Source organism: Schistocerca serialis, chromosome 5 (genome assembly GCF_023864345.2).
Source record: "Schistocerca serialis cubense isolate TAMUIC-IGC-003099 chromosome 5, iqSchSeri2.2, whole genome shotgun sequence".
NCBI lineage: Eukaryota > Metazoa > Arthropoda > Insecta > Orthoptera > Acrididae > Schistocerca > Schistocerca serialis.
Window position 1 is genome coordinate 425,243,845 of NC_064642.1, and position 16,092 is coordinate 425,259,936.

Consider the following 16,092-nt stretch of genomic DNA (forward strand, 5'->3'; position numbering starts at 1 on the left):
GGGACTGTCGTTAGCAATGGCCGCCTGGACCCGATAAATCGGGGCCTGGTCAAACTTATCAGTCACTGTGGCACCCGAATCATATTGCTCTAAGGTTTACAATACTTGGGGACGTGATGGATCAGAATACTTTAGGGTCTGTTCCCTTATTCTACTATCTGGGACATTGAATGTTATAGCATCACGTATCATGAGATCACTATAAAAGTTGCCACAACTACATTGTCTGTTAATTCTGTGTAACATTGATGGTATGTCTGTTCCAGCTTTTTCTGCAAGCGAAACAAATTATACCTTGCTGCAGCTTCTTGGACTTTCTGATCATAGTACTTGGTTAATGCAGCGATTACTTGGTCATAGCTGAGTTCGTCAGGAGACTCAGTTGGGAATAGTTTTTGTATTAATCTGAACACTGGGGATCCCACAGTCGAAAGGAAGTATTCTAACTTTACGGTATCTTCAACATGATGAACTTGACAATGTGCTTGGAACTGAGTCAGGTATTCAAGCCATTCCTCTTCTATGTTGTTTAACTGTCGGAACGGTGGTATGCTGGTCGGCAGCATTTGTTGGGCTGGTTGGTTGGTTGTGCAGTTGGCACAGCTCGTGCAGACAATATTTGTTGTACCGTCGTCAGCAAAGCAGCAGTTTGTTTGGTTCTGAAACTGAAAAGCTTGTGTTAGATCCATCACACTGGCCGTCGGCAATTGAAGCGGGGGCAGGGGATAGAGGGGGCGGGGTAACCATGTTTACCCAAACACGCTATAGCAAAACGCAACCAAGCCACTGAAAAGAGAAATTCGATTAGTTCTGCGCACCGTGCAGAGTGGCCGCGTAGTTTGAGGCGCCATTTCACGGATTGCGCGGCCCCTCCTGCTGGAGGTCCGAGTCCTCCCTCGGGCATGGATGTGGGTGTTGTTCTTAGCATTAGTTAGTTTAACTAAAGTGTCAGTCTAAGGACCAATGACCTCAGCAGTTTTGTCCCTTAGGAATTCACACACATTTGAACATTTGAACATCAGTTCTGTGGCTCCCTCCCTGGAATACATGCAAGACACTACAACAACTGAGCAAATAGAAACGAGCACCCCTGCATGCTAAAACACAAGAGAAGCAAATAAAATTTTCTGCCAAATTGACTAACTTCGATCGCAACTGAATTATCCTCGTCGCCACTGTTGTCCTCGTCCATGTGTTGTGGTACAAACTCTTCTGTAATAGTCTTATTGCAGATAATATCGGTATTATAGCTATTACAAACTTTAGTATCGCTATGGGCAAAGTACATGTGTCGCTTTGTAGCCGTGTATGATGTTGTACATACTGTACCAACCTGACTTGTCCTACATCGTTTGTGCAAAATATGTACCTAAACACGATTTACAGGACTAATAAAGAAATACAAATAACAATTTATGTGTTGCGTCAATTATGATAACATGTTTAATTAAACATTAGCGTATTTTATATGTATGTTGTTGCTAGCGATATGTCATTTTATTAAGACAATATAGCCATTACGTATGAGACAATTTTTATTAATATTTTATTAACCCCCCCCGCCCCCCCCAAACACACAGACACGATGGCTTATAGCACCATTCACAGCACGAAATTTTCGGTACACCCATAGTAAAATAAGTTTTAGCGACTTTCTAGCGACTTTTGATATTGAATGTAGCGACTCGGGTTCTTTAGAGTTGGCAACATTGGGTGGGAATAGTCAAGTAGTGCAAATTGCAAAACCTAGCCAGTTGTGTACTGTGTAGTGTGCTGTTTCCGTTCGCGTAATCTTAATTGCATCATGGACGTGGTCCAATTTTTAGAGAGAGAACAGACAATGTTGTGGCGCTCGCCAGCGTGTCGACTGTGTACTATTATGCAACTGTGAGTTCATTTCGCCATCATTTAATAACTGTGTTTCAGTCTTCTGAAACAGTAGTAGGCTACTTCATATTATCTTTCTCAAAGTTTCGCCTAAGACTGTATTCGTTTAACTTTTTGAACTTGGATAACCTGCTACCTACAACCCCTGCTTCATCCGTAATATATGCTTTAAAATTGGTTTTGCCATGGCAGGCAAATTGTGCACACTTTATACTCTCAGCAGTTTCTTCATGTGAAGATAATTTTTGTTTGTTATTGACTGAAATCACAGCATCAAGCTTACCGAAAGAACTATTGCATTATTCAGAGCGTAGTGAATGATCTTACCACAACAAGTGTTGTAATTTTATTCTAAAGGAACATTTGTAGATTTTAAATGTAGAGAATGCAATCGATGTACCCGACTTAATTATTTGCCGCGGCCATTAAAATATTCCACACATTATTTAAGCCGAATCAACCGAGCATGACCTTGCTGTCAATGATCGTATTACAAAATTTTGTTAAGTTGAACTATTAATCTGTTTTTCCGCCGGTCGTTGTGTTGTGCCAGCAGTGAAACTTGCATGACATATTGTATTTATTTGTACGATGTGAAGGATTTGTGTGCATTTTAATACCACAGGGAAATACTTGTGTTCTCTGTGTCTTTTCTTCCCACGCGCAAATGATCTGCCAGTTATTTTAAACAGCAGAAGTCTACTGTGTTGACCACATTACTATAGCTACGTAAACTAGAAACTTGTTAGGCCTACAGCCTGTGAATGCTAGTCTCACCGTTAGGACTACTCTGCAAATGAGCTTAAACCTAATTGAACTGCCAGCTGTATCTTCCATCTGGTAAACAAATTGGCTTGCTCCTTTTATGCATTGTAGTATGCTCATAAATCCAATATCATTGAGAGATGGTCATTGGACCTGTATCAGCAGTATGAACACGTAAAAATCTGCTAGTGAAAAATTCTAAATAACAGTGCACTAACCTACATCCTCATATAGCTGTTCAACCCTTGGTCTCCCTATACAATATTTCCATAAATACTTAAATTACCAAGTATTTCTTCATACCTGATGCTGTGTCCTATCAACCTATCCAATTTTCTGTTTTTTGTACCTCATCATTAGTTATCTGATGTACCCACCTAACAGCATTCTCTGGTGACACCACCTTCCAAAATCTTATATTCTCTTCTTGCGTGTACTTTCATTGCACATATGCGCTTCCGTATAAGGCTAAACTCCAGGTGGGTAGTTTCGTACATTCAAGGAAATTTTATATTTTATGGGAACAGTCTTTTCTTGCTATTGCCAGTCCACGTTTTGTGTCCTCTTTACTTCTCCATTGTCTAATTTGCTGCCTAAATAGCAAATATTCAGTGTCTTATTTCCTAATCTCAATACTGCAATGCAATTCACACTCCGCCACCCATTATCCTTGTTTTATGTCGAGTGAAATGGCAAAATGGTTAAAACTTGCATTTGGAATTACAACAGTTTAAACCCACTTCGGGCCATCCTTGATAAGTTTTCTATGATTTCTGAAAGTTGCTTCAGCCAAATGCTGGGATGGTTCCTTTGAAAGTGCATACCAGATTTCCTTCACCTCCCCTAAATCAACCAACCTTGTTTTACTTTTTTATATTCCTCTTGTAGCTTCTTTTGAAGAATGTACATTCTGTTCAACCGAACTTCCTACTCATTACTCTAACAGCACACCTTGAAGTTTTTATTAGTTCTCCCTGAACTTTAATTTCATTTCCAGATTTTAGTAGAATTTTACTTCGGCAGTGGTGGTGTAGTTTGATGATGTTAGCAATGACTGGGCATGAAGTAAATAATTAATGCTGTTCCTGCAGTGAACAGATATTTAGGAAATCCACTTGTGATGGAATTATATGGGATCTAATGGCAACAAATAGACATGATGTCTTTGGGGTGTCCACATCAAAACCACTATCAGTGACCATGATATTGTTATGGCAGTGATGATTACCAAAACACAAGGAACAACTAAGACAAGCAGAAAGATAAATATGATTAGTAAAAAGAGAGAAAAATCAGTAGTGCCATATGCAATGAGGAACTTTATGCTTGCAGCACAGGGCAGGAGCATGTAGAGGAACTCTGGTTCACATTTAAAGGAATAGTTGACTATGCACTGGATATATATGTACCCAGTAGAACAGTTCATAATGGGATGGAACCTCTATGGTATACAGCTACTGCAGAGAAACTTCTGAAGAATCAGACGTTAGTTCATAATAGGTGTAAAACAAAGATTAGGTCTATAGATAAACATGTTAGGCTGTGAAGAAAGCAGTGTGGGATGCCTTCAGTTACTACCATGGCAGAATATTGTGAAGTGATCTTTCACAAAACTCAAAGAAATTCTAGTCCACAAAGTTAGTGTCCAGTCCCTAGCGAATGTGACATGAACTGAATGAGGGTAGCAAAGCAAAAGCAGAAATGCTCAACTCCATTTTCAAATGTTCCTTTACAAAGGAAAACACAGGAGAACTGCCCCAGTTTAATCTTTGTATCACTGAAAAGATGAATGAAGTAAGTATTAGTGTCAGTGGTGTTGAGAAACAGCTGAAATCATTAAAACTGAACAAAGCTTTGGGGCCAGATGGAATCCCTGTCTGATTCTATACTGAATTTGTGACTGAGTTAGCTCCTCTTCTAACTATAAACTATTGTAGATCCTTCGGCCAGAAAACTGCACAGTTCTTGGAAAAAGGCACAGGTCACTCCTATCTCCAAGAAGGGTTGTAGAATTGATCCAAGAAACTACTATCCAATATCCTTGACACTGATTTTTTGTAGAATTTTAGAACATATTCTGAGGTCAAACATAATGAGGTATCTTGAACAGAATTACCTCCTCAATGCCAACCAGTCTGGATCTCGAAAACATTGATCATGTGAAACTCAACTCTCACCTCTTATTGTCAAAAGTCCGATCCCACGCGTCGGCTTTGACCCGTGACGTAAGGGTGTTGTCGTGTGTGACGGCGCGGAGTTTGAGTGTGGCTGTCTCCAGTTCTGTTTTATCTTATTTTATTTACTTTTCTGATCTGTTCGTTCCGTCTCGTGAAATTTTTTTTTTTTTTTAATTGAAAAACACTTATTACTTATTTTAATTATGTTTCCTTGAATTTCTGTTTTAGTTTATTATATTTATCTTTCTGATCTGTTCATTCTATCCTGTGAGATTTTTTTTTTAAAAAGACAAAAAACACTAATCAGCTACTGAAGCATCTTTATCTTCTATGGGTTGCAGGGGTTACGACCCCTGGGGAAGTGGGTGGGTATTCATGTGTGTTTGTTTTTGTTTCCACCATATTTGTGACGTCATGGGTCAAAGCAGACGGGTGGGATCGGACGCTTCCGTATTTCCCAAAAGTACAATCATGTGGGACATCAAGTGAAATTTGTGACTGTATTGAGCACTTTTGGGAGGGAGGACACAGCATATTATTTTGGATGGCGAAGTAACTTCAGGTGTGCCCTAGGGGATGTGTTGGAACCCTTGCTGTTCTTGCTGTATGTTAATGACCTTTCAGATAATATTATTAGTAAAATCAGACATTTTTCAAATAATCCAGTTATCTGTAATAGAGTACTATCTGAAAGAAGCTGCAAAAAAATTAAGCCAGATCTTGATAAAATTTCAAGTGGGTGCAGAGATTGACAACTTGCTTTAAATGTTCAGAAATGTAAAATTTGCACTTCACACACACACACAAAAAAAAGGAAAAACGCAGTATCCTGTGACTATAATATCGATGACTCACTGTTGGAATCATCTAACTCGTGCAAATACCTGGGTACCACTTTGTAGGGATAGGAAATGGAATGATCACATAGGTACAGTTGTGGGTAAAGCAGGTTGGAGACTTCAGTTTACTGATAGAATACTGGGGAAGTGGAAACAGTCTACAAAGGAGATTGCTCACAAATCACTTGTGCTACCGATTCTAGAATATTGCTCACGTATGCGAGACCCTTACCAGATAAGACTAACAGGGGATATAAAAAATGTCGTGTGGCTAGGGCCTCCCGTCGGGTAGACCATTCGCCAGGTGCAGGTCTTTTGAGTTGACGCCACTTTGGTGACTTGTGCATCGATTAGGATGAAATGATGATGATTAGGACAACATAACACCTAGTACCTGAGCGGAGAAAATCTCCGACCCAACCGGGAATTGAACCTGGGCCCATAGGATTGACATTCTGTCGCCCTGACCACTCAGCTACTGGGGGCAGACACAGGGGATACTGAACATATACAGGAAAGGGCAGCACAGTGGTCATGGGTTTGTTTAATCTGTGGGAAAGTGTCTGAGATACTGAAGGTACTGAACTGGGAAGCTCTTGAAGACAGACACAAACTATCTCGCAAGTCTGTTGAAGTTTCAAGAACCACCTCTAACTGCTTACTCCAGGAATATACTACAATCCCCTACATATTGCCCACATACGGATCAAGAGGATAGGATTAGAATAATTACTGCGCGCACAGAGGCATTCAATCAATCTACACTCCATTTGTGAATGGAACAGGAAGAAAGCCTTATAACGGGTAGAATGGGACATACCATCTGGCGTAACCTCACGGTGGTTTGCAGAGTATAGATGTAGATGAAGGTGGGAGACAGGTTCTTGGTTGTACCTTTATCTGCTCAATAAATAAGTTATGTTTGTGAAGTGAACATTTCATAACAAAATGTTTGCATTCATATGAATATTATCTAATTCTCAGAATTCAGCAGTTGTTGCCAACATCAGCACACTACGCTTCTGCTGCCATAAGTAAAACTAACCCAAATTTCTCATTGGGATGCTTTACAACTTGGTCGAAGCAGAGATTGAATAACCTGTGGGATAGAGTAAAATCTCGTCTCGTCCTCTCTTCAACTACCAACTCCCTTTCATGACTTTTCACTCCTTGTTTCTGTAAAAGTTGTAGAGAACTTTACGTGCCTGTATTAACGTAAGAATTTTACTTGTAATTCACAGGTATCCTTCTTACAACTGGCGGCGAAAAAAAAAGTCTAAGTGATGACAAAGAGCGCACTCGCATTTAAGAAGCCCTGCTTGGTGTTTAAATTGAAATCCTCTGGCTGGCGTAATCTATTGTGAAAACTCACAGCATTGCTGTGGGATAGTTGGCCACAAGCAACCATGCACACAAGAAATGACCCTTGTTCCTCCATTTTAAAATTTAATTGCCAAAGTTTGGTACTTTATGCCATGCAATAATAGCCCTCAGTGAGACAAATGGGTTAGTAACAATATATTTTATGGAAGTGATATCTTGAAAAATGTGCTATTTGAGACACACTGTCAGCTCAAAGGAAATGTGCTGCCGAGCATCCAAAGGAAGATGGCTGAAAACATGGAGCAGACAAAGGCAGAATTTACAAGTGTTTTTCTGTTGTACTGTTTCACATGTCCAGGTCTGGAAGTCAGTTCAAGGAACAGTTTCTAATACATAACTCTGAAAGTACATGATCAACAGAAAAAGCTAGACTGTAGATTATGTAATCAAAAATTCTCAGCTTTGCGATAATGATAAGTAACAGATAAAGACTAAAGCTAGTAACACATGCTTGATGCAGAGAAGACTGTACAAATTTATAGAAAAGCAGAAGTTCATGCTGCAGCATCCAATGTGTGCAGTGAAAATTACTGTTTCAAACAGTAGTCAGTGTTTCCTTGTTTGCCTGATTTAAGTGGTGTTGGTAAACATTTTCCTTGCACTGTGACTTGAGTTGGGACTGCAGGCAATTTGCTGTGGTCTCCATTCTTTCTCTTGTGTAGTTTGCTGAAGCTATTCCCTGTGCGTAGTGTTCCTTGTTTCCATTTATTTTACTTTCTGTGTTAGTTTCTCTGTTTGTCTTGGCAATCAGTGTACTAAGTTTCAGAAGGCTCTTGTGCTTCCTACATACTGGAGTGTAACACTAAGACTACAATGTAAAAATGTCTTCCACTTTTTTGCCATGTGTTTGTATTTTTTGATCAGTTATTCCAAGCAGTTGTGCAGTATTACAGTATATCATATCTATGAAAGTGAGTCTCTGTGTTAGCCAGCCAGTGTGGCCGAGTGGTTCTAGGCGCTTCAGTCTGGAACCGCCCGACCGCTACGGTCGCAGGTTCGAATCCTGCCTCGGGCGTGGATGTGTGTGATGTCCTTAGGTTAGTTAGGTTTAAGTAGGTCTAAGTTCTAGGGGACTGATGACCTCAGATGTTAAGTCCCATAGTGCTCAGAGCCATCTGAACCATCTTCTGTGTTACAGTGAACATACGCTTCAAAGGTATGGTACATTAACCACAATGAGCAGTCCTGAAATAGAGAACTATATGTTCCAAAGAGCAACATCACAGGTAAGCAGTATGTAAGTAGATTTAATGTGTAATACCATTCATTGTTTCAATTGAAAAGCTACAAATAATGTCTGTGGTACCATTAATATTTTGTGAAGATAATTTTCCTTGACAATATTGCTCACTAATTTTTAGCTGGCTAAAGATACGCCACAGCATACTGTTATTCCACTGATACACTGTCTGATCGAAAGTATCAGGATAGTCACATGTAATGTGAAATTGACCAGCAGATGTCATGAGAGGCAGACTTGCCATTATAAAGGGAGACAGGGAGTATTGTATTGGCAGTAGGGAAGCAGTAACTGCAGACGAAGTCAGTCAGGAGAACTCGGCAATATCGAATATGGACTAGTCATTGAATGTCACCTGAATACTAAATCCATCAGGGAAATTTACAACACAATTAGACTGTGGGTAACGTGTGACTTTGAAGTGGGGACAGGAATAACAGTTGTGAAATGGGAACATGAAAACAAACACAGCTAAACCAATACAGGCAGACTTTGTGTACTAATGGGCAGGGACTTTCAAACTATGCAGAGTGCATTTGTGAAAAAAATGCATAAAATTGGTGTAAGGACTCATTAGTCAGTTCCGAAGTACTAAGAGAAGTCAAGCTAACACAGTGACAACTATGGATGAGGATTTAAAAAGAATTGAGTAGAATGGTTGAGCAGCTCTTCATATGTAACAAATTCGTTACCGCTGCTAAGCAAAGCTTGAGGTGGTGTAAAGAGCCATGTGTACTGCTAACGTGAAGTGCAGGATGGGTGATGTAATGGGACAAGTATCTATCTTGTTTTGGGTGTGTTCTTCTTTTTGCACTAAAGAAAATGTTAATGTGAAAGGATATGAACACATTTTACAGCATCGTGTACTGTGTAAACGATGATTGTATCAGCATGACAATGCACTCTCTCATAGAGCAGCATATGTGAGGCAATGCTCTGTGGACAACAGCATTTCTGAAATGGACTTGCCTGCCCACAGTCCCAACCTAAAGCATTTGAAATACCTTTGGGATGTGTTAGAATGTTGACTTTGCTCCAGACCCCCAGTGCCTAGTATCACTGTCTTCTCTGCTTCTGGCTTTTGAGGAAGAACAGGTTACCATTACTCCTGACATTCTGGTGCTTCATTGGAAATGTCTCCAGCAGATTAGAAACTGTTGCAAAGATGAAGAGTGGACACACCCCATCTTAATTTCCACTAATAGGTAGATGTCTGGATACTTTGGATCTGATTGTGTATTCCTTTGGGATGAATTCAGTTGAATAACAACCTGCCTGTGTACACAAATTGAATTAACAGCAGAAAGTCTTTGATATATATAGTAGACAAAAGTGGTGAATTTTTCAATATGTTGGTTATCAGAGCAGAAATTTGTGTTTTATGCACCAGAAGAGGAAAAGAACAACTCAAATAAGCCATGCTTTTCATTGAATGATTTAGCTATTATTATTATTGTTGTTATTATTTCATTTTTTACCAGTTTTGGAAAGTTGGAAGGTTGTGGAAAGTTGGATTATGAGGAGAGACTTGCAAGCTAGCAAAGGTAATACAAGGCATGAAAATCTTCTTGAAGTATAACAGGAGCAGTTACATATATAAGTATTGTTACAAAGGAAAAACCCAGAACAATTAAAAATGACAAATGAGAAGGTTGTGAGAAAGTTTCCTGAAGATGGATAAATGAATAAAAAAATGTGAGATGTGCGTGAATGAAAGAAATGATATTTAAAAACAGTGGTATGTAACCACCAAGAGGCCAAAAATCTGTGTGTGTTGCGTATGAAACTGCCACATCTTTCCATTTCTTTTTGTGTACAGAACTGTTCCCGATTTCATATACCTTCAGTATGTGACACTGCCTTACTTTCCATTTCCCTTTACCCTACCCGATTCAGTCAGTTGCACTCCCCTTTGCAGATAGTTACTGCTAACCTGAAAACTACGGCAGGCTGCTTATGCAACAGATAGGTGTTGAACTTACTTTTAATTCTGTTCGTAATTCCTTCCAAGTGATACCATACCGCATTTCAGATTTTCAGACACTGCTACCAACTGATAAAGAAAAGGACTTAAGTTATGCAAGTGGTTGCTTAAAAAGCTCATAGGTGGTGAACTTAGCCAGACATTGTGTTTCATGAGTGAGTAATAAATCTTGGTTTTACTTTTTGGCCATCTGAAGCAAGAGACTAATCGCTACTGGTCCTCTGAGGACCCTCGTGTTGAGCATCCAATTCCTTTGTGATAAAAAAAGTCCGAGTTTGCAGTGTTCCTGGTTATTGAGTTATTGTCTCAATATTTTTTGAAACTACTGGCAATAAAGGCATTTAATTCCAAATTTTCAAAAACTGCTTTCATGTAGAACAACATAGCAGGCAGTACTGGTACTGCTGTTTCCAGAAAGATGGAGATGCATGCTAAGAGTCTCATCAAACACTATCTAGCATTTGTGAAACCACACAATAAGCAAAGGTTTGTCACTCCCTTGTTTGTCAGACTTGTCTGTATGTGTTTTTTACCTGTGGCGATACTTAAAAGGAAATATGTATAAAGTAATGCTATAACTGTAATTCACTGGAGGAAAACATGCTGTAGAGTACTGAAAGAACTGATATTACAGTTCTGCATTAAGTGAATTTGCACAAATACAAAACGTGTAGCGGAGAAGGGTGACGATTTTTTAGCATAAACTATAATTTTTTGAAGTATTTTTCTGATTTTAAATAATTCAGTTTTTGTAGTGCTAAATGCAGTTATTATTTATATAAGACAGTTTCTATCTTGAGTGAGCTGTATTTTTATTGATCAGTAAGCACATCATCTCACAATGAGCGATGGTTTCTTGTCATTGGAGCAAATTATTAGTAGTTGATGGCAGTAGGCCCTTGAAACTAGAAAACTGAGGGTTGTAACTTAAATAGTGGCAACTATTTATTCAGAACCGATACAAAAGAGTTACCTGTTTGCACCTTGTACTGTTCTTCAAAGTAGTCACCAGCGTTTTGTTGAACCCGTTGCGAGCGATTTGGAAGGCGTAGTATACTGTTAGCAGAGCCTGTTCTGCTGATGGTGCGAATGGAGAGGTCTAAAGTCAGGGTGATTCTCGTGTATGACTGTGATGCTATTATCCTAACACATTATGTTCCTCCATGGCAGACCGTTGAAGCACAGTATTACTGTCCGTTTTTGGAGCATCACCTGCGACCAGTATTGCGAAAGAAGCGGTGACACTTTCTGCGCAACCCACCCATCATTTTGCATGACAATGCGCAGGCACATACAGCGCAAGCTGTGGCTGCTCTGTTTGGTCGATGGAACTGGGAAGTAGTGTACCATCAGCCATACTCCACAGACTTAAGTCCTTGTGACTTTGATTTGATTCCAAAGATGAAGGAACCACTTTGTGGCATTTGCTTCCGAACTGTTCCAGAGATTCGACAGGCAGTAGACAGTTCCATTCGCACCATCAACAGAACATGCGCCCCCTGCGGGTTCGGGGGTTAGAATAGGCCCGCGGTATTCCTGCCTGTCGTAAGAGGCGACTAAAAGGAGTCTCACATGTTTCGGCCTTATGTGATGGTCCCCTCTCGGGTTTGACCTCCATCTTTCTAAATTTATCCGAAGAGCGAGCCAATTGGGGAAGGGCGCCTTACATGGTGCACTGTATCCGTCGTGCAATTAGACCTTTAGCCGGATTTCTCGTCGTTGCAATGGTGTTCCGCTCGTTTTCGATCTCTTGGGCGAGGATACGTCCCTGGGTGCGATTACCACGCTGCCCTCTGCAGTGTTTCTTTTCACTGCGACGACGACCTTGGACATTTTTGCACCTAAGATCCAGCACGGTAGCCAGCCCGTTGTGGTGGGGCCGCCATGTACCCTCTTGGTTGTAGCCCCCTGACAACACAGGGATCGCTCTACTGATGCCTGCGCCGTTAACTCCCCACGTATGCCAAGGAGTAGATGCCTATCCGCCTGGGGTATCGGGACTCCCGGCAACGGCCATCCTGCCAGGTGGCCTTTGCTGTGGCTGGGTGGCGCCCGTGGGGAGGGCCCTTGGTCGGAGTAGGTGGCATCAGGGCGGATGACCCGCAATGAAGCGTGGTACATCATCTCTCGCTGGCGGCCAGCAGTCTCTAAGCGTTCTCGGGCTCAATTTAATGCTCAGAAGTACGATCCGAAAACGTTCCCCTCCCTGGCCACGCCGTGGGAAGAGCGTAAGTCTCAGGATGGAGGTAAGTTATTCGCCCCGATTCTTAGTTTGTACGAGAGCTGATGGGGAGTCTTTTCTCTCTACAAAGCCTCAGTTCTTCGTCGAGCATTTAGAGGACAAGTCTGGGGAGGTGGAGGGCTTGTCTAAAATGCGCTCTGGGTCGGTACTGATACAAACGGCATCCTCCGCCCAGTCACGCAGGTTGCTTGCTTGTGACAAGTTGGGGGATGTTAACATTACTATTACACCACATAAGAGTTAAATATGGTCCAGGGTGTTATTTTCCATAGGGACCTCCTTTTGCAGTCTGATGACGAGCTGCGCACCAACTTAGAACGTAGAGGTGTTCATTTCGTCCGGCGCGTTCATCGGGGTCCGAGGGACAATCAGGTTGCTACCAGTGCCTTCATCTTGGCCTTCGAGGGTGATACGTTACCGGAAAAGGTCAAGGTGATGGTCTACCGATGTGACGTCAAACCCTATATCCCTCCCCCGATGCGGTGCTTCAAGTGCTGGAAGTTCGGCCATATGTCTTCCCGCTGCACTTCCAGCCTCACATGTCGAGATTGCGGACGCCCATCTCATCCCGATACTCCATGTGCCCCGCCTCCCATCTGCGTCAACTGCGGGGAGCACCATTCACCTTGCTCGCCAGACTGCAAAGTCTTTCAGAAAGAGCGCAAAATCATGGAATATAAGACCCTGGACCGGCTGACCAATACTGAGGCCAAGAGGAAATATGACAGACTCCATCCTGTGAGAATGACATCTTCTTATGCAGCTGCTACAACACCTGTGCTAGCCCCATCAGTTTCGAGACTTCCAGCCAGCTCGATAAGCAGTAAGCCTCCTCCTGCCCCCTTGCCAGTGGGGGGCTCTACCCACCGGGTTGCTCCTGCGTCACCTACCTCAGGGGCAACACCATCCCCCCCCCCCCCCCCCCATCAGGGACGTCCGTCCCTGCTTCTAAGCCGGAGAAGTATCCAACTTCTTCGGCTTCTCACGCTCGCAAGGGGTCCCTCGGGTCCCTCCCTTCCCAGGTTTCCACCAGTGGGAAGGCTGACGACCGACAGTGGCGTAAGTGCCCGCAATCAGCTGGTCGACGGGCTTCACGATCCTCCTCAGTCCCGGAGACTGAATCGGTGAAGCCCTCCCAGCCAGTTAAACCCAAGGAGCAGCGTGAGAAATCAAAGAAGAAGAGCTCTCAGCCCAAGGCACTCGCGGTGGCAGCCACCCCACCGCCACCTTCCAGATCTGCGTCTGAGGACGAGGTGGAGATCCTGGCGTCCGCTGAGGACCTCGATCTCGCCGGTCCCTCAGACGCCATGGATAGCACTAGCACGGGTGCTCAATCGGAGGCAGCAGGTGACCCAGCGGCGTAATCTGCCTTCCCAGTCCCATCACGCCTTTGTCCGCCATGGGCACTACCATCCTCCAGTGGAACTGCAGCGGTTTCTTCCACCATTTAGCTGAGCTCCGCCAACTTCTCAGCCTTCGACCTTTCTTCTGCATTGCTCTCCAGGAAACTTGGTTTCCAGCGATGCAAACCCCCGCCCTCCGTGGCTATCGGGGTTATTATAAGAACCGAGCAGCTTATGAAAGGGTGTCTGGTGGCGTCTGCATATATGTCCTTCACACTCTGCACAGCGAGTCTGTCCCTCTCCGGACGCCTTTAGAGGCTGTCGCTGTACGCGTGTGGACGCCACAGGCTGTTACCGTCTGCAGTCTTTACATTCCACCGGATGGTGATGTCTCGCAGCCTGTCTTGGCTGCACTGGTCGCCCAATTGCCGCCACCTTTCTTGCTATTGGGCGACTTCAACGCCCATAACCCTCTGTGGGGTGGGTCAGTGGCCACAGGTCGGGGCGCCATCGTTGAGCATTTATTGTCGCAGCTCGATCTCTCGCTGTTAAATGATGGTGCCTTCACACACTTCAGTGTGGCGCATGGCACCTACTCCGCCATTGACCTTTCCATCTGTAGCCATAGCCTCTTACCATCTGTCCAATGGAGTGTGCATGACGACCTGTGTGGTAGTGACCACTTTCCGCTCTTTTTGTCACTACCACAGCGTCACTCTTCTGGGCGCCCTAGCAGATGGGCTATGAATAAGGCTGACTGGGATTTGTTCTCCTCCACTGCCGCTTTTGAGCCTCTCTCTACTGATGACATTGATGCGGTGGTTCAATCGGTCACCACCGGCATCGTTACTGCCGCCGAATCTGCCATTCCCCGTTCTTCTGGGTCTCCTCGGCGGAAGGCTGTGCCTTGGTGGTCGCCTGAGATCGCTGAAGCGATTAAAGATCGCCGGCGGGCGCTCCAGCGTCACAAGCGACGTCCCTCCTTAGCGCACCTTATCGCCTTCAAACGGCTGCGTGCGCCAAGGCAAGAAGGAGTGCTGGGAGCGGTATGTGTCCACCATTGGCCTCCATGTCACTCCCTCGCAGGTCTGGGCCAAGATTCAACGCGTCTACGGCTATCGGACCCCTGCCAGCGTCCCTGCGCTCTCACTGAATGGAGCCGTGTGTACTGACTCCGACGTCATTGCAAATCGCTTAGCAGAGCATTTTGCTATGAGTTCCGCTTCTGCGAATTACCCCCAGGCCTTCCGCTCCATTAAAGAGCGGCTGGAACGTCGGAGCCTTTCGTTTCGCACCAACCACCCGGAATCTTACAATGCTCCATTCAGTGAGTGGGAATTTCGCAGTGCCCTAGCTGCTTGCCCTGATACCGCTCCTGGGCCAGATGGCATCCACTGTCAGATGCTGAAACACCTTTCAGTGGACTGCCAGCGGCGCCTTCTCGATCTTTACAACCGTCTTTGGGTCGAGGGGGAGTTTCCGTCGCAATGGCGGGAAGGCATGGTCATCCCCGTTTTGAAACCTGGAAAGACCCCTCTGGAGGTGGACAGCTACCGTCCCATTAGCCTCACCAACGTTCTTTACAAGTTGCTTGAATGGATGGTGAGCCGGCACTTGCATTGGGTACTGGAGTCTCGGGGCCTTCTGGCTCCGTCTCAGGGTGGGTTCCGTAGAGGCCGCTCCGCCACCGACAATCTGGTGAGCCTGGAGTCGGCCATCCGTACTGCTTTTGCCCGCCGTCAGCACCTGGTCGCTGTCTTTTTCGACATGCGGAAGGCGTACGATACGACATGGCGTCATCACATTCTTTCTACGCTTCATGGATGGGGTCTTCGGGGTCCTCTGCCGATTTTTATCCGCAATTTTCTGTCGTGTCGTACCTTCCGCGTGCAAGTCGCGGCCTCGTATAGTTCCTCCCACGTCCAGGAGAACGTTGTGCCACAGGGCTCTGTTTTAAGTGTCTGTCTGTTTTTAATAGCCATTAACGGCCTTGCTGCGGCCGTGGGAAATTCTGTCTCCGCTTCCCTGTATGCTGACGACTTCTGCCTTTACTACAGCTCTACTGGCATCGCAGCTGTTGAACGTCAGCTACAGGGCGCTATCCGTAAGGCGCAGTCTTGGGCTGTAGCGCATGGGTTTCAGTTTTCGGCAGCCAAGACCCGCGTTATGCATTTCTGCCGGCGCCGAGCAGTCCATCCTGAGCCGCGGCTTTATCTTGCCGACGAACTCCTT

The 16,092-nt window shown here is 44.1% G+C and overlaps 1 protein-coding gene across 1 annotated transcript in view; it reads left to right on the top strand.

Annotated features, from left to right (window-relative positions):
- The first annotated feature begins 1,698 nt into the window (after positions 1 to 1,698).
- Positions 1,699 to 16,092, top strand: part of LOC126482406 (mediator of RNA polymerase II transcription subunit 15-like) — a 48,363-nt gene continuing 33,969 nt past the window's right edge. Inside the window, exons 1-2 of the mRNA XM_050106527.1 lie at positions 1,699 to 1,887; positions 8,190 to 8,277. Coding sequence (XP_049962484.1) covers positions 1,805 to 1,887; positions 8,190 to 8,277 — 171 coding nt within the window. The 5' untranslated portion in view covers positions 1,699 to 1,804. The remainder of the gene's footprint in view (positions 1,888 to 8,189; positions 8,278 to 16,092) is intronic.